This window comes from Phycodurus eques, chromosome 1 (genome assembly GCF_024500275.1).
Source record: "Phycodurus eques isolate BA_2022a chromosome 1, UOR_Pequ_1.1, whole genome shotgun sequence".
Classification (NCBI taxonomy): domain Eukaryota; kingdom Metazoa; phylum Chordata; class Actinopteri; order Syngnathiformes; family Syngnathidae; genus Phycodurus; species Phycodurus eques.
Window position 1 is genome coordinate 17,679,522 of NC_084525.1, and position 26,070 is coordinate 17,705,591.

Genomic DNA, 26,070 nt, shown 5'->3' on the forward strand with positions numbered 1-26,070 from the left:
CAGTGCTTGACTGGCCAGCCAACTCGCCAGATCTAAACCCCATTCAGAATCTATGGGGTATTATCAAGAGGAACATGAGGGGCACCAGACCCAAAAATAAAGAAGAACTGACAGCAAGCATCAAGGAAATCTGGAAATCCATAACTCCCAGGCAATGCCACAGGTTGATTGCCTCAATGTGCCGTGGCATTGAGGCAGTGGTTAAAGCAAAGGAATTCCCAACCAAGTATTGATGATTAACATATCGTTTTGAAAGTACCATATTTAGATTGATTTACTGTGACCCTAATTTATTTTTCTTTTTTTTTTTTAGTTTTTTTGGAAACTGAGAAGTAAATGGTGATTTCTTCACAGTATTACATTTTTTTTAAATTTCTGATTGTGTGGGTTTTATGAGCTGGAAGCCTAAATTATGTAAAAATAAACAAATACTTAAAATTTTTTTAATTGTGGGCCTTGAATCTATAATTTATGAAAGTTTAGCTTTTTGAATTGAATTATGGAAATATATATATATTTTTTTTTACACCTGACAGTATAGTCTGTTCAAATAAGTAATGGTTTAATGCGTAAATTAAGTTATTTTTTTTCTCAATTATTTGTGACATTACACAGCAGCAGGCACAATAACCGTAAAGGCTCTGTACTTATTTTCTTTTGCCATTTCCTTCCCTTGTCAAAGTTTCCCATGTTTTGCTCCGCCTACTGTGACGCAAGAGTCACGTGATAGAAAATAGAACCAAAATGGCCGCTGTTGTATTTTGACGTGTAATAGGTAGCTACTTTTCTTTTTGTTTCGCTCCTGGCCTGACAGAAAAGCTAAGCCAACCGGAGACTTATTGGACTAGCTGTATGTCACCAGTCCTCGCGCAGTCGTCTCCTCGTTGTTATCATCGAGACAATCAAGCCTGACACATATTAATTAAACGAGTTGGACTATGCATATCTAGTTGAGATTGAGGCTAGCTAGCAGGCTCTGGCTGGCACATAGTGCAGTAGTTGAAATTGAGATAACTGGTTAGACTTTCACCTGTGATGGAGGAATTGAGTGCAGATGAGGTAAGGGAAATGCATCAACAACTACCTCTTGTATGGCTCTGCTTGCATCCCCTTCTCGTCTTCAGAAAGTAGAATTACACATCGCTCAATTTCCTCAAATGGGGTTAGCAGATAGCTTCGTGCTACTTTCAGCTACGAGGCTAGCACAGGGCAATTGGAGACAGGCACCCGCGACAAAACCCCACATTCACCTCTGCAATACCATATGAGTGTGTGTCAGCCAACGCGGCCAATATTTTGCGAAAGTAAACATTTCTTGTGGACAAACCGCGTCTGTCATTGCTGTGTGTTAGTTTACCTGCGCACTGTACGGTCGTAAATTCAGCAGCTAACCCAATGCTTATTGCACACAAAACCCGGGCCCCGTTTAACACGATTTAAGCAACAGTGAACACAAGGCAACTGCCTCGTGTTTGATAGGCATGCTAATGCAGATCGCATTATTTTGTTGCTTTCAGGGGCCATTTCATGATAGTTAAAATTACTAACAGAATAAAAACCCGACCCAAGACGACTAGGCATACAAACCACTGAGATGATTTTATCATTTGAAAACAACACATCTGCTTGAATAATGCAATATTTGTTTATTGTGATGCAATACTGGTCTTCAGTCGATTTCAGAGTGCTATTACTCTCAATATAAAAACATATCCTTCATAGTGGCATAGCCATACGTTTTATGCGGCTAATTGTACAGAAGTATAATAAATAAATACATTATTGGCAAATAGCGTTATAAAAATGTATTTCAACAATGTTGTAACATAGCACTGTTACCAATTTGTGTTTTTATTGTTAACCTTTTTTTTTTTTTTTTTTACTGTTCATCCAAGATTCGAAGAAGGCGATTGGCACGGCTGGCAGGGGGGCAGACCTCACAGCCAAACACCCCTCTCAGTACCCCACTGACATCCCCACAGAGAGAAACTCCACCGGGACCCCTTCCTGGACCATCAGGTGTAACATCTCAGCCCTTGCCACCAGCTGCTTCTCAATCATTGGGGCTCAATGCTCACAGCGGTACTCCTGCCACTTCCCCGATTGGCACCACTGGTAAGAAATACAGTGGATACGTAAAGTATTCAGACCCCTTTAATTTTTCACTCTTTGTTATATTTCAGCCATTTACTAAAATTATTTAAGTTCATTTTTTTCCTCATTAATGTACACACAGCACAGAAAAAAAACGGAATTGTTGAAATTGTTGCAGATTTATTAAAAAATAAAAACTGAAATATCACACAGCCATAAGTATTCAGACCCTTTGCTGTGATACTCATATATTTAACTCTGGTGCTGTCCATTTCTTCTGATCATCCTTGAGATGGTTCTACACCTTAGTTGGAGTCCAGCTGTGTTTGATTATGCTTACTGGAATTGATTAGGAAAGCCACACACTTGTCTCCATAAGACCTTACAGCTCACAGTGCATGTCAGAGCAAATGAAAATCATGAGGTCAAAGGAACTGCCTGAAGAGCTCAGAGACAGAACTGTGACAAGGCAGAGATCAAGCCAAGGTTACAAAAAAAAATTGTGCTGCACTTAAGGTTCCTAAGAGCACAGTGGCCTCCATAATCCTGAAATGGAAGACGTTTGGGACGATCAGAACCCTTCCTCGAGCTGGCCGTCCGGCCAAACTGAGCAATCGGGGGAGAAGAGCTTGGTGAGAGAGTTAAAGAAGAACCCAAAGATCACTGTGGCTGAGCTCCAGAGATGCAGTCGGGAGATGGGAGAAAGTTCTAGAAAGTAAACCATCACTGCAGCCCTCCACCAGTCGGGGCTTTATGGCACAGTGGCCCGACGGAAGCCTCTCCTCAGTGCAAGACACATGAAAGCCCTCATGGAGTTTGCCAAAAAACACCTGAAGAAACTCCAAGATGGTGAGAAATAAGACTTTCTGGTCTGATGAGACCCAGATAGAACTATTTGGCCTTAATTCTAAGCGGTATGTGTGGAGAAAACCAGGCACTGCTCATCACCTGTCCAATACAGTCCCAACAGTGAAGCATGGTGGTGGCAGCATCATGGTGTGGGGGTGTTTTTCAGTTACAGGGACAAGGGCGACTGATTGCAATCGAAGGAAAGATGAATGCGGCCAAGTGCAGGGATATCCCGGACGAAAACCTTCTCCACAGTGCTCAGGACCTCAGACTGGGCCGAAGGTTCACCTTTCAACAAGACAATGACCCTAAGCACACAGCTAAAATAACGAAGGAGTGGCTTCAGAACAACTCCATGACTGTTCTTGAATGGCCCAGCCAGAGCCCTGACTTAAACCCCATTGAGCATCTCTGGAGAGACCTGAAAATGGGTGTCCACCAATGTTCACCATCCAACCTCACAGAACTGGAGTAGATCTGCAAGGAGGAATGGCAGACGATTCCCAAATCCAGGTGTGAAAAACTTGTTGCATCATTCCTAAAAAGACTCATGGCTGGCTGTATTAGCTCAAAAGGGTGCTTCTACTAAATGCTGAGCAAAGGGTCTGAATACCCATGGCTGTGTGATATTTCAGTTTTCCTTTTTTAATAAATCTGAAAAAATTTCAACAATTCTGTTTTTTTCTTTCACTATGGGGTGCTGTGTGTACATTGAGGAAAAAATGAACTTAAATAATTTTAGCAAATGGCTGCAATATAACAAAGACTGAAAAATTTAAGGGGGTCTGAATACTTTCCGTACCCACTGTACTTAAAAAAATAAAAATAAATAAATAAAAAATCAGTTTCTACTTTATTCATGTATGGGATGTCTGGGTTTTAACGGTGTGTGACATCCTATCTGAAATATATCTCCCTTGTGTCTTCATTGTGATCGTGTATATTTTTCATTTTGCAAGGTGTGGCTTTTGGCAGTCAAAGTAGTGAAGGTGTGAGCTCCCTTTCCAGCTCCCCCTCCAACAGCCTTGAGACTCAGTCCCAGAGTTTGTCCCGATCCCAGAGCATGGACATCGACACTGCTTCTTGTGAAAAGAGGTAATGATATTTCACAATGGTTTGACAAAGATGATGGTGAATTGACCGCTTCAAAGTTGAGATTTACATGGGACAAAAGACTCAATGAAAAATGTGGTTGTTCATTATGTTTCGTTCCAGCATGTCCCAAGTGGATGTGGATTCGGGGATAGAGAACATGGAGGTGGAAGACAGTGACCGCAGGGAGAAAAGGAACTTGACCGAAAAAGTAATTAACTTTTTCTTACAAGGGATTTTACTTTACATCAGTGCTAGCATACAAATACAGGCAAATACTGTGCTTAGCATAAATGGAATGTAAGGTTATTTTTTATTTTATTTTTTTGACAAGAACAATTTTCAAAATTTAGGTGATGATTCCACTCACTTGTGGTTGAGTCCTTGTGAATGTGACAATTTTAATACATAATTTCTTCTTGGGGATGTATTCGTTTTTTGCAACATTTAATGAATTTGGGTTGAGTGGTGAGCATAGTTCTGTTTTGAGGTTAGGGGTTCGAATCTGGACTCCGGCCTTCGTTTGTGGAGTTTTTGTGTTTTCTCTGTTCTTCTGGATACTCCAGCTCCCTCCCAAATTCCAAAAACATGTTTTTTAGACTTACTTGAAGTTGTCCAGAGAATATGAGTTTTGATAGACATCTGCACATGTCTATATGTGACCTGCAATTGCCTGGTGACCACGTTTGTGGGAGTACATTGTTGCATAGTATGCCATGGAAAATAGTGATTTTGAAAGTATGGTATTATAACAAATGTGTTGGGGGTGTACTTAGGTTGAGCATGTACATAACATCTTTCCTCAAGCACTGTCCCTTGAGGAGGTTAAAATGTATATCGTCACATCTTAAAATGTCTATGATTGAACCTGTGGCGGATCTACCCCCATAGGAAACGTCTACAAACTCAGATGTCACAGAGGACCAGGCTCTGCAGCTCATTTGTAAGATCCTCCGTGTGTCATGGAAGGAGCAGCACAGAGATGTCATTTTCCTCCCTTCACTGGGTGCTGAATTCCAGCGTAACCCTAAAGATGGTATGTCAATGATGATGTCTTTATCTCCAAACAGGCTATTTGTGGTGGAGCTCTGAAATTCTTATTCTCCTATGAATTATTTCTGCTGCAGTTTACTCAGATTTCAAAGACCTGATCGGCCAGATCCTGATGGAGGTCCTCATGATGTCCACCCAGTCGCCTGTCCATAATCCTTTCGCCAGCTTGACCTCCACGTCGCAGCCAATTGCAGCAGCCAAATCTCCGGACAGACACCTAACACTGATAGAGCCCTGCAGCCAAGGTGGCAGCCCCATGGGTCCCAATGCAGGATCCTTTGGAGCTAGCTCTCTGTCAAGGCAAGTAGCAACGGTCATTATGTCTAACACTGTTCACAACCACCAATCATATCTGAACTGTTTTTCTCCCCAATTGTTGTTAACAACTTGGAATTGCTCAAGCCTATTCCAGGTTTATTATTACTATTATTATTTTTTTAGCCTTGTTGTCGCAATCATCATGTGATCAATATTGTCCACAGCCTGTATGCGTGTGGTAGTCCTTACCCAATTACCCTGGATGCAGCCAAGAGGACCTCACCAAATGTTCCCACCTCCACCACTTCCTCTGTACCTTCCACTCCGTCTACACCACAGTTCAATGTTCCACCCAGCCCACCTACCACCGCTGCTTCCCTGAGACAGTCCCTCAACCCTCCTTCTGCCCCCATGCCCATCTCCCTTCGCTATCGGCCTTACTCTGTTTCATCTCCCTGGGGAGCTCCGTCCCCATCCAGCCCAGGACATAGAGCATTGAGCTTTTTTTCAGCTTCTCCCAGCCCAGTAGGCCCCACTGTGCCTCCAAATACCCCAGTTCCTCTGCCGACACCTAGCACCCGGTCCCTCTTCTTGAGTTCACCCCCTACGGTTCTGCCTTTTCCCAGAACAAATTCCCGACAGACCGCCTTTGTGTCCAGGATCCCGCCTTCTAGGTATCTTACCATTCCATTTGCATGTTCGTGTGTGGTGCACACGCAAGGCAGGCAACTAAAATATTAACCCTTTCTGATTTTGCAAACTTCAGGCTCGAAATGGACCAAAATACAGATTAACTTTTCAAAAGATTGAATTTGAGACTTCTTATGGGAACTGAACTATATCAATTTGAGATAAAAGTGACCCAAGTTTTTTGAGATACAAGACGTCATTCTGCCAATTTTTTTGCGTTTATAAAGTACAATATTATTGAGAGCCATTTTTCCTTACTAAAATAGTGGCAGTGAATGCAACTCAATGTTACTGTAAGAATGGCCCGCTAGCTTAATGCTAACATATAATTGAAAATGCCATTGACGTGCTAATGGTTAGCAATGACAGTTGTGGCTTTGGAACCCTTTAAGCAATGGCTATTTGAACATAAACGGTGGAGCAACACATAATAATGTAACAATACTCACAGGCATATATTTGTTATCCTCTTTGAAAAATGACAAATATTACAGCATCTTACTGAGTCACAGTAGTAGTAGCAGAAGTACCATTCTTCTTAGTTTGTATCTGCATGGCTGCATTATACTGCCTCCCAGTGGTCAAGGCGGGCACACCAGAAGGAGCAGCACAATGAATTGAATTGCAGCATTAAATCGAAATGCACAATCTTACATTTTATTTAATCATGTTATTACTTTTTTTCATAAAGTACAATATTATAGAGTGCAAATTTTCCTTATTAAAAAGCACAAACAAAACCTTTTTGGGTGGGGGACACAAAATTAAACTTGTATCTTAGGGTACCACTGTAGTACAACTAAATAATAGTTAAACTAGGGATCAGCATATTGATTAATTCACTAATGATTTTGTTCGTTGTTTGGTTGAATTGATTATTCATGTCTTGAAGCAAGTAACATCTCACTGGAACATAGAGAGCATTGCAATTATATATTTAAAAATAATAATAATTTTCACCAATAGCCGATCAAAGAAATGTAGTCACATATCCATCCCTAATTTATATTGTCAGTTGATTATTTTAAAGTGCTTGCCAGTATTATGGTTTAACAACAAATGCTGCTTTTACACATCCTTTGCTTGTATGTTAGTTTTTTTTATTTTTATTTTTTCCACACTAAGCGCTTTGCAAATAATTTGCCGAACATGCTTTCTAGGGTTAACATTGATATAAATTCCTCAAGGCCGTAAAAAGTAACTTGTTCCTTCCAGTTCTGAAGTAGCTGCTTGAGTATTGAATGTTCCGACAGTGTGTCAACACTGCAGCCAAATGTGCATTAATTAAGAACAATTAGCCCTCAATCAACCAACTAGTTTTCTACAATGGGACCCCCTCCCATCTTATTTCCCTGTACAATAGCAAATGTGTTCTTCACTTTTCATCATCTCCTAATCCCTTGCTTGCTCCTTATTCCCTTTCTCTTCCAATCTCCACCACTATCCTGTTCTTGTCCTTGTCATGTTAGCCCCTTGTCCCTCCTGTTTGCCCTCTCTGACATATCTCAGGATAGCAGCGATGAAGAGTCTGAGGAGGAGGAGGATTTTGCACGGGTTCAGTTTGGGTCCAGGTACACTGCTCCACAGTGTGTGTGTTTGCGTGTGCCTGCTTGCTCAGCGAAGGTCTGCTGCATGCACCAGTGGTCCTTAGCACTAACGGAGCACAAACACACTGTAGCAGAGTGGTGAACGATTAACAAATGCCGGCTCGGCTCTCTTTAAAAGTGCCTCCATGTTATTAAAAGGTTTGAGCTTTTAGGTTGTGGTATTTATAATTATTAAAATGTTGTCTGGTAGGTTTTTACGTTTACCTTATGGGTTCATTCTGCCAAGCAGCATGGTGGAAAAAGTGGTGCACGGCATCTTTTATCAGGGTACTGCGGTTTTGTCCCACATTACAAAAACATGCATGGTAGGTTAATTGGAGACTGTAAATTGTCCGTAGGTGTGAATGTGAGTGCGTATGGTTGTTTGCCTATATGTTCCCTGCGATTGGCTGGCAACCAATTCAGGGTATGTACCCTGCCTCTCGACCAGAGTCAGCTGCGATAGGTGCCAGTATGGTCGCGACCCTAGTAAGGATAAGCGGTACTGAAAATGAATGGATGGATAATCTTCCCAGTTTAAACTAATTGCTCTTCCTTCAGTACTTCTCAAATAACCCACTTAATTATTAGATATTTGTCATGTGTATGAATTTTAAGATACAGTGTTGTGTCAGTTTTTCATCTTAATGGAGCACCTATTATAAAGCAATGTCTTATGTTTGTGCATGTGAAAAGTGTTGATTCCCAGCTCTCTATGGTTGCTGCTGCCGAGTGAAATTGGAGGGCAAGGCAACATTTGCTGGTGCTGCTGTGAGGATGAATTGGGATTTCATCATTCAGTACACATGAGCCAAATGGGCTTAACATTACATGATTTAACATGTTTTTTGTTTCACCATGTTTTAATCTGTTGTACCGCAGTGCTTTGTCTGTGTCCCCTGAATAACAAAAGCTAATGTTTCTACCTTCTGAGGGTTTATACTGTGCTTTGAAGCAGCTCACATACGCAGATAACACTAATGGTCTATGCTTTAGCAATGACAATCCGCATACCAACTGAATAATAACAGCTGTTTTATCTGAAATGGTGTTTCCTTTTCAAGAGGCGCATTCTCTGATGGAGCCACTAATGCCTCAGGTGTGTTTCTTTCAGGACCTGTGATGGAGAGCAGGCGCTTATTCGAAGCTAACAGCACATCTCAAGCAGTGTGGATGTTCGCTCATTCTTTATTGTACAGTATATTCTTTATGTGTTTCTTTCCTCTTGTTGTGTTTGTTTAGTCATGGTGCATGTGGAGGGTCAGTGTCTTGTGATTTGGCTGGCGACCGCTTCACTATTGAAGCATGCAAGGAGACAGAGATGCTGAACTACCTCATCGAGCGCTTCGACAGTGTTGGCATGGAGGAGAGGAAGGCTCCTAAGGTATTTGGAGTAGCCAAAGTAGATGAACAGTCTGTTAAAAACTGTGCTGGGTTTCTTCCTTTTTTTCCCTCAGTATTCTATCAAGTCAGACACTGTGTGAATGTGAAGGCTGGCATCCATTTATACACTTCTAATTTTAACTCTTTTCTCATCTTCAGATGTGTAACCAACCAAATGTCAGCCAGCTTCTGAGCAACATTCGCTCTCAGTGTATCTCTCACGTTGCCCTGGTCTTGCAAGGCTCTCTGACCCAGCCCCGGTAAGTTTTCCTGGATTGTTTTATGTCACAATATTTGGCCTCATTTTCATTACAGGTAGTACCAGAAACGTGACAAGTGGCCGCCATCTTTGTGGACTTTTCTATTTAAAATAAATAAATAAATAAAATGCAATGAGCCCGTCAAACATCTGTAAAATCCTCCATGAATTCACGAAAAACAATTGACTACTCAAGTGCATATGTTCTACTGCCCACACTTCTCATAAATAATATTTAATTTGTGCGATTTAGGTCGGGTTTTTATGCCAAGTGCGGCCTCTTGAAATGCCACAGTAATTTTGATGCAGTGACTTGTAGAACCTCTTTGAATTTTGGCCGGTAGGAACTTATTGGTGGATATTTTTCACTTTTTTCACTTCCCCTAAAAACATGACTTAAATAGCGCAAATGGAAAAAAAATTGTGAGAAGAGCTCTGTGGGCAATACAATAGGTAAGGTACTTTAGTAATCAATTGTTTTTTTCTGAATTTATTTATGTCTGCTTTTAGAGGCGTTTGGTGTGCTCATTCCAAGTTTTTTAGAAAATTCCACTAAGATAGCAGTTACTTGTCACGTTGCTACTAGTAGTAATGTACTATTAGTGTTAATGTACCAGGAATGCCTACAGTCTTTCTTTTGGAATTTGGCCTGATGAGCAAAGTTTAAGGAAGCTTTGACCAAGCAAAACACTGTAATTCTTTTGTTTACTGGCTAATATTTAAAACCCAGAGCCTGGGGATACACTTCATAATTAATATTCTTCAAGTCTAAAACTCAAACTAAACTGCTGGGCTCTGGCTCCCAAACAACAAAATATCATCTGTCGGTAAATAACAGGACAGTTTGTTTTCCATGGCGACTCTTTCTCCTTCCCTCAGACACATAAATTTATTTGTGCAACAATGCTTTGTGTGGTACATGCAGGAGCCCTCTCCAGCATTCTTTGCTGGTACCATATATGCTGTGCCGGAACCTCCCATATGGCTTTATCCCGGAGCTGGTGCGGATTACCCACCAGGAAGAAGAAGTATTCAGACAGGTGCGACATCTTTGCCATTTCGTTTACCTATATTTGTATTTCCCAGTATGCAGCACAAAAACACAAAATTTAGATAGAGCTCATTACATGAGTACCCACTTCCAATGCCTAATATTTCCAGTCAAAATATTACATGATTTCAGATTTACTGCTGTCTTTGCGTTAAAGTCTGAAAGTTAACATTTATGACACCAACTTTACTCCAAACATTCGCAGATCTTCATTCCTATCCTCAATGGGCTGGCTCTCGCAATGAAAGAATGTTCCTTTGACAGCGACAACTATAAATTCCCCCTCATGGTAAGACGTTTGTTGCCTTGGTTCTTTCTATACTGCAGCTAACGATCCACATTAGCGTGACTACCATGCAATGTGGCACTGACCGCTTGTAACACAAACTGTCTGCTCAATAGCTAAAATACAGTACTTCTGCATCTTTATACCAAGATGTAACAGTTATATGGTTATTTCCCCTTGGGTTGCTTGTTCTTTTATGTTTCATCTGAAATTCGTTTTTACTGCAGCATGTCATTGAAAAACATTTTTATGAACTTTCCAGTCATTAAAACCAGTGAGGTTAAGTAAAATGTGTTTGGTTCTATCATGTTTCTCCTAATTTTGCAGGCATTAGCTGAGCTTTGTGAAATCAAGTTTGGAAAGACTCACCCTGTGTGCAGTTTGGTGAGTGCACAGATAAATGAATGCATCATTATGTCCTAGTGGCTCGGACTGTTCTATTAATGTATTTGTAAGGTCAATGGGTTCCCATCAAATATTTTCTTGAGACTTGAGTGGCAAGACCAAGCTCTTGTCTTTTTCCTTCCCTGCTGTTCTTACTTTTTTCCCCGAACCATTACTTGTAGTGGTGTAGTTGTTCAATGGATTCCTCTTTCAGCACTTCTTCTTTTGTATTCATAATATTTCAAAAAGAGGCCTACAAATCATGGCAGCTTGCCCCCACAGGTAACATCACTTCCTCTGTGGTGTCCCAAACCTTTGAGCCCAGGATGTGGCAGAGAGATCCAGAGGCTGTCCTACCTTGGTGCTTTCTTCAGCCTCTCTGTGTTTTCTGAGGATGATGTGAGTACTCTGCTCATCCTTTTTTATGTTTTCTCAAACCCTTACTGCTCTACAAAGATAAATACCTTGTATTAGTACCTGCCATGTATTCATGTAAATTACAATACCAGACAAAAATAAAACAAGTGCAAAATGCATGTTTAGTTATTTAACATCTTGATTCTTTTCATTTTCATTAGACCAAAGTAGGAGACAAGTACTTCTCTGGTCCAGCTATCACCATGGAGAACACGAGAGTCGTCAGCCAATCCTTGCAGCACTACCTGGAGTCGGCAAGGGTGAGCTTCTGTCTCAAATCGCTGCCATCCCTCAGATTACTTGGTTTAATTTCCCTGTTACATATAATTTATTTACAGGGTGACCTTTTTAAAGTTCTTCACAACATCCTACTAAATGGAGAGACTCGGGATTTAGCCCTAAATTACATGGCAGCTTTAGTCAACTACAATGTGAAGAAAGCTCAGATGCAGGTGGGTTTCATTGTATTGTTTTTCTTCCACACTCAAAAGACATCTATGACTTCTGATACAAATTCTGTATCATATTTTCTGGCTTTAAAAAAAAAAATACATGATTGGTTTATCATGTTTGGTTTGAAACATTGAGTTTTTTTAAATTCGGTAAATAACAGGATTGTGGTTGTAAATATGTGGGGTGTAACAACACTGCATTACACTGACGTCTTCTATATTTAAGTTACCTCATATTTTGTTACAACCTACAGAATGTATTGCATCTTTAGACCATTGCAAACTACAATCACAATCATAAACATAGTGTTAAATGAAGACCTCTCTGACAGACAAGGCAATTTACCGTAATATGAATTTGTTCAATCTCCTGTCTCCCAGACCGATGACAAGCTGGTGTCGACAGACGGTTTCATGCTCAACTTCCTGACAGTGCTGCAGCAACTCAGCATGAAAATCAAGTTGGAGACAGTGGATCCCTTCTACATTTTCCACCCCCGTTGTCGCTTTGTCGTCAGCCCAGAGGAGACGCGCCTGAAGGCCACGATGGAGGAGCTCAAGAGCTGGCTGTCTGAGCTACGTGAGTTGGCGTCACTTGAAAGGATTAGATTAAAATAACGTCAAATAAAATGTGAAATGAATATATGGTCAAGCTCAAAGGGTTCCAATGTTTTTGAACATGACTGTACGTACAGAATGATCCATGAGTTGCATTTGTTTCATAGGGATTTAGATTCTTTGTTGCATGTTGTCATTGATATATTACAGTAAGCCCCCAATGCTAGACTAAGCATTTTGTTTGTGTCTTTGCTTTCTATGATTTCTATGTACAGATGAAGATCCCGCCAAATTCTCTGAGCCCAAGTTCCCCACAGAGTGTTTCTTCTTGACCCTGCATACGCACCATTTGTCTATCCTGCCTGGCTGCAGGCGGTACATCCGCAGGTTGCGAGCAATTCGTGAACTTAACAGGTAAACACATACTTATGCATGTGGGGTAACCACAGTTGTCTTGGTGATTTTGGTGTCTTCACAGTGATTTATTCATTGTGCCTTTTTAGGACTGTTGAGGAGCTGAAAAACAGTGAAGCCCAATGGAAGGACTCCCCCCTGGCCAGTCGCCACAGAGAAATGCTCAAGCGCTGCAAAACCCAACTCAAAGTTTGTATTTTTACATGCGTAAACTCACTGTCATCCTTGACTGCATTGTGCCTCTACTTGTTAGGGCTGACGCTAAGCATCCCATATCTGACTCGTGCATGAGTCCTACTCCTTAAATACTTGAACATGCAGAATTGCATAACCTTGTACCTTCACACAAAATAATCTTTATGGTATTTGACTTATGCTGTCTCAGAAACTGGTTCGAGCCAAAGCTTGCGCTGACGTGGGCCTTCTGGATGAGAACCTGCTCCGCAGATGTCTGCAGTTCTACAGTACTGTGATTCAGCTCATTCTCCGAATGGTGGACCCTGCTTACCCAAAGTAAGTCACCTGGCTGTAACTGACATGGCATCACACACTCACACAAGCTGAAATTTAAGTCATTTGGCTGATACATAATTTCATTTCTGTCCATTCTTCACAGCATTACCCTGCCATTGAACCCTGAGATTCCCAAAAGTTTTGCTGTGCTCCCTGAGTTCTATATTGAAGATGTAGCTGAGTTTTTACTTTTCGTTGTGCAGTAAGTTCACATTTCAGTCCTCTGTTAAAAAAAAATAAAAATAAAATCTATCAGGCAGCTACAGGTATAATAATGGTGTTTTCACATGTATAGTAGTGCTTTTTCACACAAACAAAACTACTTTTGGAGAGTTCCCAACAGGTGAAAAATACTCATTGAACTGTTTGTTTGGACAGATAATATAATGTATATACAGTGCCCTGAAAAGGTATTGACCCCTTTCTGAAGTTCTTATATTTTTGCATAGTTTCCCCACTTTGTTTAAGATCATCAAACAAATATAACACATATTACCCAAGTGAACTTAAAATGCTGTTTTTAAATGGTGATTTAATTTATTGTGAAAAACTAAAGGTAATTAATTACCTCCCTTGTTAAATCATGTGGCTATTCACAATATTTGGTTAATTTTCACTGATCACACCCAAGCCGGATTACCTCCAGACCTGTTCAATCAAGAAATCACTTAAACAGCATCTGTCCTGACAAAATCTCTAAAAAAAGCTTCGACAAAATGACACGATCGAAAGAAATTCCAGAACAGTCAAGAAATAAAGTAATTGACATCTGTCATGATGGAAAGGGTTACAAAAGACATTTCTAAAGCTTTGGGATTCCAGCGAACCATAGGGAGAGCCATTATCCTCACACCGAGAAAAACATGGAACAATGGTGAATCTTCCCAGGAGTGGCCGGCCTACAAAGACTACCCCCAAGAGAACAGCAATGACACATCCAGGAGGCCACAAAGGAACTCAGGACAACTTCTAAAGAACTGCAGGCCTCCCTTGCCTCAGTTAAGGCCAATGTTCTTGACACAACAATAAGGAAGAGACTGGGCAAAAATGGCATCCATGGCAGAGTTCCACGGCGAAAACCACTGCTGACCAAAAAGAACATAACTGCTCATCTTACTTTTGCAAAAAAAAACATCTGACTGATTCCCAAGACTTTTGGGAACATATATGGACTGATGAGATGAAAGTTGAGCTTTTGGGAAGGTGCGTGTCTCGTTACATCTGGCGTAAATGTTGCACGGCATTTCAGAAAAAGAACATCATACCAACAGTCAAACATGGTGGTAGTAGTGTGATGGTCTTGGGCTCCCTTGCTCCTTCAGGACCGGGATGGAACCATGAATTCTGCTCTTAACAGAAAATCCTGAAGGAGAATGTTCAGCATCAGTTTGTGACCTCAAGCTGAATGGCTTAAACAAACAAAACCAAGGTTTTGGAGTGGTCTAGTCAAAGTCCAGACTTTAATCCGCATCAAATGCAGTGGCATGGCCTTAAAAAGGCCGTTCATGCTCGAAAACCCTAAATTTTTGCTGAATTTAAATAATTTTGCAAGGAAGAGTGGGCTAAAATATCTCCACAGAGATGTGAAAGACTCATCGCCAGTTGATTTCAGTTTTGCTGCTGAGGATGGCCCAACCAGTTATTAGGTTTAAGGGGCCATTACTTTTTCCAAACATGGCCAGGTAACTGATTACCCCCCCCCCCCCCCCCCCTTTAATAAATGAAATCAACATTTAAAAATAGCATTTTGGGTTCACTTGGGTTATATTTGTGATATTTACATTGGTTTGATGATCTTAAACATTAAACTGCAATAATATCAGAACTTGAGAAGGGAGACAATACTTTTTCACAGCACTGTATAATGTAGATAAATATGGCACACTGATTAGAATTAAATACAGTTTCAGCTTCATGCACATGAGAAAATTTTCTCTTTGCTCTTTCTTGCAGGTATTCTCCCCAGGTTTTATATGAGCCTTGTGTTCAAGACGTAGTCACCTTTTTAGTGGTGTTCATCTGCAGTCAGAACTACATCAGGAATCCATACCTTATTGCAAAGTTGGTAGAAGTCCTGTTTGTCACCAACCCTGCTGTGCAGCCTCGCACGCAGCGCTTTTCAGAAATGATGGAGAACCACCTGTTGTCCATCAAACAGCTGGTGCCCGCCCTTATGAAGTTCTACACTGGTAAGTGTCTCTGTCTTCCAAAATGTTTTAACAGTTCAATCAAACTGTTTTTAAATGGAAATTTGTATTTTAAGTACGGTATATAAGTATTAATGCATGTATGCCTGCTGCTAACTCCTCTATCATTGTCTTCTGTGGCTAGATGTTGAGCATACTGGCGCCACCAGTGAGTTCTATGATAAGTTCACAATAAGGTACCATATCAGCACTATCTTTAAAAGTCTGTGGCAAAACATTGCCCACCACGGCACATTCATGGAGGAGTTTAAGTGAGTTTAATTGGAAGGCACAGTTTGTAATTTGGTAATACAGTGACACAATATAAATTAGCCACCCAACTTGTGTATTTTCATGTTCACTTCCCTTTAGCTCCGGCAAACAGTTTGTTCGCTACATCAACATGTTAATCAATGACACCACCTTCCTGTTAGATGAGAGCCTTGAGTCTCTGAAGCGTATTCATGAGATTCAAGAGGAAATGAAGAATAAGGATCAGTGGGATCAGCTGCCCAGGGTTTGTATTTGGCTTCATAGTGACCTCCAACAAGGAGCTTACATTTCAGCGGCATGAATTTGTTTGTTTTGAACTTCCTGACTACAGTTTTTCCAGTATAGCTTACCTGTTTTATATGATGGTAGGGTATTCTTCCTGGGATGTTCGCCTTGAATTCACACATTGATAATCATATTTGTTTTTCTTTTAAATTAAAAGACTGAAAAAAATATCTCAAGTATTATCAGATACAATGTCGAAATACAATCTAGATTTTAATTTAAATGTGATATATTATTTCAAATTCCCAGGTTTACATCGTTGGTTAAATCTCATCTGATTTGTTGTGGAAGTAAAATATTACATTGGATCCCTCAGATCCAGAAGGAAACTTTACCTGCTACCAACTATTGCCACTTAGAGGTGGTCTATTTTTTGTTTTTCGACCAATTCTAAATTAGTACAAGAATAAAAAACAAAAGTGAAGCAAGCTTGATTCCTGCTATAACCGTTTTCCGAATCTTAACCTTGATGAGCAGTTCAATTAAGAAAAGAGCTTGACAATGTGTTTGTGTTTACCCGATCTCATGCAGGACCAGCAGCAGAGCCGTCAGTCCCAGCTGACTCAGGATGAGCGGGTGTCTCGCTCCTATCTGGCCCTGGCCACAGAGACAGTTGAAATGTTTCACATCCTCACCAAGCAGGTCCAGAAACCTTTCCTCAGGCCTGTGAGTATCTATAGCACCATAATATATTCTACAACCACAATTCCAATGAAGTTGGGACGTTGTGTTAAACGTAAATAAAAACAGAATACAGTGATTTGCAAATCATGTTCAACTTGTATTTAATTGAATATACTACAAAGAAAAGATATTTAATGTTCAAACTGATAAACTTTATTGTTTTTTAGCAAATAATCATTAACTTAGAATTTTATGGCTCCAACACGTTCCAAAAAAGCTGGGACAGGGTCATGTTTACCACTGCGTTACATCACCTTTTCTTTTCACAACATTCAATAAACGTTTGGGAACTGAGGACACTAATTGTTGAAGCTTTGGAGGTGGTATTCTTTCGCATTCTTGCTTGATGGACAGCTTCAGCTGTTCAACAGTCCTGGGTCTCCGTTGTCGTATTTTACGATTCATAATGCGCCACACATTTTCAATGGGAGACAGGTCTGGACTGCAGGCAGGCCGGTCTAGTACCCGCACTCTTTTACTACGAAGCCACGCTGTTGTAACACGTGCAGAATGTGGTTTGGCATTGTCTTGCTGAAATAAGCAGGGGCGTCCATGAAAAAGACGTTGCTTGGATGGCAGCATATGTTTCTCCAAAACCTGTATGTACCTTTCAGCATTAATGGTGCCTTCACAGATCTGTAAGTTACCCATGCCATTGGCTCTAACGCAGCCCCATACCATCACAGATGCTGGCTTTTGAACTTTGTGTCCATAACAGTGGTTGGTTCTTTTCCTCAATGGCACGGAAGACACGACGTCCACAATTTCCAAAAACAATTTGAAATGTGGACTCGTCGGACCACAAAACACTTTTCTACTTTTCATCAGTCCATCTTAGATGAGCTCGGTTCCAGAGAAGCCGGCGGCATTTCTGGGTGTTGGTGATTAATGTTAATGAGTTTCAAGTTGCACTTACGGATGTAGTGCCAAACTTTATTTACTGACATTGGTTTTCTGAAGTGTTCCTGAGCCCATGTGGTGATATCCTTTACACATTGATGTTGGTTTTTGGCCTTGCCGCTTACATGCAGTGATTTTTTCCAGATTCTCTGAACCTTTTAATGATATTATGGACCGTAGATGATGAAATCCCTAAATTCCTTGCAATTGTACGTTGAAGAACATTGTCCTTAAACTGTTGAACTATTTTCTCACATTTGTTCACAAAGAGGTGAACCTCAACCCATTTTTGCTTGTGAATGACTGAGCAATTCAGGGAAGCTCATTTTATACCCAATCATGGCACCCACCTGTTCCCAATTAGCCTGTTCACCTGTGGGATGTTCCAAACAGGTGTTTGATGAGCATTCCTCAACTTCTTTTTTGCCACCTGTCCCAGCTTTTTGGGAACGTGTTGCAGCCATAAAATTCTAAGTTAATGGTTATTTGCAGAAAATAATAGTTTATCAGTTTGAACATTAAATATCGTGTCTTTGTAGTGTATTCAATTAAATATAGGTTGAACATGATTTGCAAATCATCCTGTTTTTATTTGTTTAACACAACGTCCCAACTTCATTGGAATTGGGGTTGTAGTTATACATGAGGGGAAGGCTATTATCCATAATTCACTTCATACCAAGGCACCTTTATCTTGATTAGAAATGGACATACAGAATCAGACAAGCTATTCTTAACTAGGGGTGTTTTCATCTTGTTACAGGAGCTGGGCCCACGTTTAGCTGCTATGTTGAACTTTAACCTCCAGCAGCTCTGTGGGCCCAAGTGCCGGGACCTGAAGGTGGAGAATCCGGAGAAATATGGCTTTGAACCCAAGAAGCTCTTAGACCAACTGACTGACATCTACCTGCAACTAGACTGTGCCCGATTTGCTAAAGCAATAGCAGATGACCAGGTTGGAGACCCAAAGTGTTTTCGGTTAAATGTATTAAACATTTTTTGGAGCTGTAATGGTATAGTGAGGCCATCAACAATTGTGGTAAATCATGTTCCTGTAGTCTTTAAGACATGGGAATGAACAGGGGTGTCAAACTTATTTTCAACGTGGGTTACATCATGGTTATGGTTGCCCTGAGGGTAATGATAAAGCCACATGAATGTATAATTGTTAGGTGCGTAACGGTATGAAAAATCATGTTTCAGTGTGTACTAGTGCTGCACAAAAAAAAAACTTTACCAGATTGTTAAAAAAATAATAATAATTCCAATATCCTGCAGCGTTAGTGTGTACCTTGGTTTTCTGGTCATGGTTCAGTTCAAGATGGGTACAGTAAAGGGAGCAAAATGTAAAACAAACTGATTTAGTGTAAACAGGATGAAAGTCAGGGAAAACGTTTGCAGGTCACATAAAATGAAGTGGTGGGCCTTGAGTTTGAGACCTATGCCAGATAGTAAATATAATCCACTCTTTAAATGGGTACATAACTACTGCTGAATCCCCAGTTCTCACGAATAGCAGGAAGTGTGTTTTAATGCTGAACAAAGTATCATAATTACAATGTCAAACAACACCAACTATCTGATAGCAGACTGTAAAGTATGATACAAGGCTTGACACGATCAGGATTTTTGGGACCGATCAGCGAGTTTAAAAAACCAATCACCGATCCAATCACAAGATGGAACAATGTATCTATTTAAAGGACTTGTTCATTTACTGTATATACTTGTGTACTTAATTTACAATAATGTATATTTGTTCATCTATTTATGCCAGTGAGGCATAGTGACAGACAGAATAAATGAATGGTCTTCTATTAGATGGCAGGAAGTACATATTAATGTATCCACTTTTTGTGACATTTTTGTTTGTGGGTCTGCCATGAGGCTGCTCTACTCAGGTCATGTATTCTAATCAGTCAGGTCAAGCCAACGTTACAACCTTAAAAAAACAAATGGGTGCTAACTTCCTGTAATTAAATTCCTTTATTGTAATTAAATTACTTCACACACACACCAACATTTTTAGATCATGATTCGACAGTATGCTTGCATGTTCGCTTAGAACCGTTAGTGCTAGCACTAGCTTGCTAGGCTACATAACGTTTTGTTAACTGCTTGCGAGCGGTACCCTATTAAAGGTACGTGAACATGCGTCAAGCAAGTCTTAAACGAACGTCCTCTCCCGAGCACCGGTGACCATCAACATGTTTTTCCCAATTTTGTTCTTATAAACACACGGCGCGATCAATTATTGTTGTCGTTGCCATGGTAACGAGTATATCCGGTCGCGTTTGAGTTGACAAAATGAAGCCCAGTGATCGTAAAAAACGGGATGCGGTGGTATCGGAATAAAAGTTTTTATTGCCGTAGTCTGACATAGTGCAATCATGAAATACCAAAAGTCTCTTGTGGTCTGATCCAGGCATTTTGTGTTGTCTGTCTCACACCCCCGACAAGTTTTTTTAAATTACTCTATTGGTGGCCAGATATTTACAGTACTATGTCAAAAGACACGCGACAAGGCTAAAAATAAACTAACTTTTCCATTCAAATATACTCTACACAACGGCGACGCGGAGTGAATGTCTTTTGAGTAGCCGATCAATGAATTATGACAAAGCCGAAAAGCATAAAATGCTAATAATTGGCCGATACCGATCAGATCGGTGTAAAGTCTACATGATTCCTGTTTAGTAGGGCTTGGACTCTCTCTCTAAATTCCCATTCGCTGTTTGTATTGACAGTAAGGAATGACAAGTGAATTATAATCGAATCGTTACTCCTTTTACTATTCTGAAATAATAGTCCAACAAATGAAAAATACAAATTGATTATTTGAAAACCATTTTTTGAACCGTTAAGATGGCAGGCTGGCACATTTTGGCTGACGCGTAGCTGCGGTATCTCCCTCTTGAAAGGTTTTTTTGTTTAAAATGGCTTACTTTAACCAGGATCCCTCGCTGTACCATGGGCAAAGGTAGAGTCCTGGGTCTGTTTTGTCTTTTGGTGCTGTAAATCCTTGCTGCCCAGTACGTTCATGCCTTGGAACAAGCTGCTGCCTTACCAGCTAGTCAACTACCTATTTAGCCTGCTGGCTAGCTCTCATCATCTTTCACGCTATATTGAATAAACGTTCTCACATTTAATCCGCCGCGGTATCCGTCCACCTCGCCAGTGGCTCCTTTTCGCCTTCAGTTGTTGCACTTTCATGAATATGTGTGCTCCTCCATTGTACATGCAGGCTAAAAATCGTGGAATATTTTGTTATTTTGAAGTAAATGCGTGGCAACATTTGCAGCTCTAATCAGATTCAGGTAGTATGTTTTTCCATGATTCATTGTGATTCAAGTGTGAGAATTTCTGATTGGGCGTGTTTTTTTAAAAAAAATTTTTTACTTGGATTCGCGAGTTGATTCGACTCGCCACCGACTTGTTCGTAGCTCTAGTGTACAGCCTTTAATCCCAAACTTTTGCTATAACAGTTGCTTTTAGTCTGTTTGTCATTTCGGTTCACTTTGTGGTCATAGTATAATTTTCATACCAGATTAGAAAAAAAACAGTTTTGTGAGAGTTAAGGCGTTTACGATGCATCATCCCAGAGACTCGTTCTGTTGTGTTTGTATGTGTAGCGGTCGTACAGCCGAGAGCTCTTTGAGGAGGTAATCTCAAAAATGAGGAAGGCTGGCATCAAGTCCTCAATCGCCATCGAAAAATTCAAGCTGCTATCAGAAAAGGTGGAGGAAATAGTGGCCAAGAACTCCCAGTCGGAAATGGACTACAGTGACGCACCTGACGAGTTCAAAGGTGCGTGTGTGTGTGTGTGTGTGTGCGTGTGTGTGTGCGTGTGTGTGTGCGTGTGTGTCTGTGTGTGAGAGAGAGAGAGAGAGAGAGCTGCTCACATTTGATTTTGATGCTAAAGCTTTCTGGTTTCATCCCCCCATGCAACATGTTTAAAGGTCCCGTATTTTGCCAAACCAATGTTTTCTAGTATTTGGGATGAAATATTGTCCTTGTGGTGCCCCATTTTCCTTACCGCTTATCCTCACTAGGGTCGCAGGCGTTCTGTGGAACCTATCCCAGCTGGCTTTGGGCAAGAGGCAGGGTACACCCTGAACTGGTTGCCAGCCAATCGCTGGGCACATATAAACAAACAACCATTCGCACCCACCTGCACACCTATGGCCAATTTAGAGTCTTTAATTAACCTGCCATGCATGTTTTTGGGATGTGGGAGGAAACTGGAGTGCCCTAAAAAAACTCACACAGGCACGGGGAGAACATGCAACCTCCACACAGGCGAGGCCGGATTTGAACCCGGTTCCTCAGAACTGTGAGGCAGATGTGCTAACCAGTCTTCCATGTGCCACCTAAACATGTGAAATATAAAATTAAATTCGTCCAACGATTCCTGAGTTCCAAACCTTTTTCTGCCGAGACGCCTGAACTCAGGTCATTCAAATTTCTCAATCTTATCTACGTTACTAGCAAAGATCTGCACCGTCCCTTTCCGCTCCGAGCCAGTGCTGTCAACATAACGAACACGTTTGCTCTCACAAGTAGGTCTTCTACACGGAAGCAACCAATCAGAGGAAAGGGGGCGTTCTTAGCCAAATATGGACAAAGCGGATACAAACTGGGTCCAACAGAAGTAGCTGTCAGAGGGGCCTTTTCTGGACACTCGTATGACAAGACCAAGGTGTTTTTTTAAATGAAATGTACACTTCTATACCATGTTATGCCAAGTCCATGTTAGAAAGTCACTCTGTGGAGGTCTAAATAGCCAAAATATGGGACCTTTAAATGTTATTGAAGCCTATATTGTACATACTACGATACGTATTCAGTTTCTCATTTCTTGTGATTTAGATCTCGTTTGTAGAGCTTTGTCTCTACCAGGGTCATACCATTGACCTTTTGGGATTAATTTAGAAATCCTTACTCACGGGGTCGAAACACTGCTGCTGACTAAATCACTTTATGAATGTTACAAAATAACATGCACATGGTGTAGAGGAAAAAAATGATGGAATCTCATTTATGGGCTATTTTTAAAAAAACCTAATATTGTAATTAACATTTAACTGTATGGTTAAAATCCATCCATCAATTTTTAAATAACACTTGTTCTCATTGGGGGAAGGTTTGCTCACTTACTTTGCACATATAAAGAAACAACCATTCACACCTTTGGATAATTTAAAGCAATGGCGTCAAACTCATTTTTGTCACGGTCAATATTGTAGTTACGGTTTCCCTCAGAGGGCCGTTATGACCGTGAAACCATAGAAATCTTTAATCGCCTCATCATATTTACACACGGAATTTATTAACTAGTTTTGGAATCAGAAATCAAGGGTACTGGGTTTTTCAACTATTGTTCATGTTTGGTAACACAAAAATGCTTGCAGTATCTCAACATTATCATTTATGATATATGACTGTTTGAAATTTCAGTGCAGATTTTAACAAGAATCATGGAAGTTGACACACACGATTTTCCTTTGCGGGCCACATAAAATCAAGTGGTGGGCCGGATCTGGCCCCTGGGCCTTGAGTTTGACACCTGTGATTTAAAGTCTTCAGTAAATGAAAACAGAAAAACCAGTTGAATACTCCACTGTGGTTCCTGGTTCAAATCCAATGCTATTTTTTTTAAAGGATAAATTCATATGCCAAGAAGGGTACCACAATGCTACTGTACATGTTTTAGCCCAAAGATAACATCTCTCATCTATGGAACATTTTAGTTTTCTTTACAGTAATGTTAAGTGTCCTTCTCAAAGTATTTCCCAAAAAAAAAAAAAAAATAATAATCTGGATTGGAAACCATTTTCTCGTGGTGTAAAATCTATTCTAATTGTAGGTCTTGTTCCCCATACATTATAAGATATACCATGGCCTTGTAATGAGGTAAAAGCCTTGCCTGTAACCGTTAAATAGCAGACATTTGCAGGGGATTTGCCACCCCATAAAGGTCATATAGACAATTTGGATAGAGGCTATCCTATAACCACATACTTATTATAATCTAGAATAAGAATGTGGCCTACATACCTCCTTTGATTTCCCGATAAGACTGCCATAGTCAACAGGAGTGTATCACACATGAAGCAGAGCCGGCTCGGGTTTCTGTGCAGTCAAAATCTTTTTTAGAAACTCGTAAATCCCACTTGTGACATATCAAGTGTGGGACAATAGGTTGGTTGCTATTAAGGATTATTTTCTGATGTTTGATGTGTGCAAATCTTTTTTACCGGTTTTATTCTGTTGCTTTTTTTGGTCTTAAAATGTTCTTGTTACTGTTCTTACAGACCCTTTGATGGACACGCTGATGACCGACCCTGTGATGCTGCCCTCGGGGAACATCATGGACCGATCCATCATTCTTCGCCACCTGCTCAACTCGCCCACTGATCCCTTCAACCGGCAGCCGCTCACTGAGAGCATGCTGGAGTCAAGTAACCAAATTTATGTTAATTACACTTCAAGCGGGAAGAATTTGATGATACAGTGGTATGTTAAATTACAATTAACCTTAATTACATTTTTATTTATTTTTGCTTTGTTCCAAGCCAACATTTAGGTATACAAGTGAAAGCACATTTTCCATTTTAAATTAGTAAATTGAATTACGAACTTGGTCACAAAACAAATTAAACTCACAAATCCAGGTACGACTGTAGTTTTGGAAATATCAGGTCACAAGATGTTCCTCACAGTGTTTATTAAATCCACAGTTCCTGTACTGAAGGAGAGGATCCACGCTTGGATGAGAGCGAAACAGGGAGGACGACTTGTCTAAAGACTTGTCAACAGCGCCTTGCCCTGCTCTCCATAATGAAGACATCTGGCCCAAATCGCCTGAATTTAGTGTCACCGCTACCAACAATAACAAACATGATGATTTTGATTTTTGCCCTTTTTGCCCTACACAGGCCATTACAATAATACTCAAAACACATCATAATAAAGTTATGAATTACTTTTTTTGTTTGCTTTGGGAATTTGTGTATACTATATGTATATCTAAATGTATACATATATTTAACAATTAGGGTGTCTCTCAGGCTGCACAAAACAGTCTCCGTCACACACAGGTTTAACACAGAGCTGCATAAAGAGACTTCATTAAATATTTTCCTTGATGGTCCATGTGTGTTTTGTAACAATGTGTATGTGGGCGTTATTAAAGATTTGTGATGCTTGTAGGATGACGGACTGAGAAGCATATTTGGAAGTTGTTGTTGCAAGCTAGACTCTGACAATGACTAATTTGAGTTGGTATCGTGTGCTGAAGTCTCACTTCTTAACAGATGCACCACCTGTGCTTGTTCTAGGCAGAATTAAGGATGTAGCTTAAGCAATCTAAAATGTCTGTTTCCTTTTGAGTGCAGTCAGATGTTATCAGAATTGATGTACCCAAATAGACTTTTTTGTTTGTTTTGTTTTTAAATTCTATTTTAGTCACATTTCCCCTGCTAACTTTGAAAGACTAAATTGGCTTATTTGGGGCGCATGGCTGCTATTTCAGAACCCTTAAACCCTTCTAGAAAACGGGCAGCTTGGTCTGAACACGACAGAATGTAGCATGAGCTCCAGCATCATTGGAACACCTTGACAACATGACTAGAGATAGTCTCTCTCGCTATGTACTTAACGTGACCTTGCTGACCTTAACTGTACAGGAAATTATTCCTTCACTACACACAATTGTTTTGGGAAGCTAGGATTTTGAACTGAAAATAAATAATGCACATTATTCCAAACCTTGTGATTGTTTTACCCTCTTCATCTTTGAATGTAGCAACAACACAAGCAAAAGTGCTGTAGTATTATGACTTATTAGAATTTAAAGTATTTGTTACCACACACAGCATGCAACCATGTCTAATCTTACAAGTAATTCGGATTGGATTGACCGGGTTAACATCCAAAGGGCAGTGTGCAGGACCCAAAAGAAAAACAACCCTTGGACAGTCAGCTTTTTCATTCAAACCACTAACAGTAGAATAAACTCCCAGCTGTGATCAAATCCTGCACAGTTTTTAAATTCTGCACTGAAACAAAAAACATGACATCAGGAAATCAAACATGCTCCCATCAATCATCTCTGTCTGAGGGTGGATTGTTGGCCGACTTATAATTGGAAGGGTTGCTGCGTTGGTGTGTCAGACATTGAGTCTTTACTTATATAACCTTTCAAAAGTTAGGGGGTCACCCAGACAATTTTGAATGTTTTACATGAAAGCACTGTTTTAGACATACACTACTGTTCCAAAGTTTGGGGTCACATAAATGTTATTTGTGTAAAGAAATGCAGCTTTGTTGTTTTTTGTAGTTTTGTTTTCTAGAGTGTATGTCAGATTTATTTAATCTTCATTACGAACTACTTTCCTTACA

At 40.3% G+C, this 26,070-nt stretch overlaps 1 protein-coding gene across 4 annotated transcripts; it reads left to right on the forward strand.

Moving 5' to 3' along the window:
* The first annotated feature begins 739 nt into the window (after positions 1 to 739).
* On the forward strand, positions 740 to 25,436 carry ube4b (ubiquitination factor E4B, UFD2 homolog (S. cerevisiae)). 4 transcript variants are annotated; one of them, XM_061681227.1, is made up of 30 exons: positions 740 to 1,059; positions 1,896 to 2,115; positions 3,903 to 4,038; positions 4,159 to 4,246; positions 4,927 to 5,071; positions 5,163 to 5,388; positions 5,571 to 6,020; positions 7,335 to 7,340; positions 7,416 to 7,607; positions 8,865 to 9,006; positions 9,165 to 9,265; positions 10,190 to 10,304; positions 10,521 to 10,604; positions 10,929 to 10,985; positions 11,268 to 11,384; positions 11,564 to 11,662; positions 11,741 to 11,854; positions 12,236 to 12,434; positions 12,688 to 12,826; positions 12,916 to 13,015; positions 13,212 to 13,339; positions 13,443 to 13,541; positions 15,293 to 15,528; positions 15,671 to 15,797; positions 15,898 to 16,042; positions 16,615 to 16,749; positions 18,431 to 18,622; positions 21,300 to 21,474; positions 23,982 to 24,128; positions 24,408 to 25,436. In XM_061681227.1, the coding sequence occupies exons 1-30, from the start codon at positions 1,036 to 1,038 to the stop codon at positions 24,470 to 24,472; spliced, it is 4,203 nt and encodes a 1,400-aa protein (XP_061537211.1). In that variant the 5' UTR covers positions 740 to 1,035; the 3' UTR covers positions 24,473 to 25,436. The 4 variants fall into 4 exon arrangements, with proteins under 4 accessions (XP_061537211.1, XP_061537219.1, XP_061537192.1 ...); XM_061681235.1 differs by lacking the exon at positions 7,335 to 7,340 and having other exon boundaries at positions 7,506 to 7,607; XM_061681208.1 differs by lacking the exons at positions 7,335 to 7,340; positions 7,416 to 7,607.
* Positions 25,437 to 26,070: the final 634 nt, after the last annotated feature.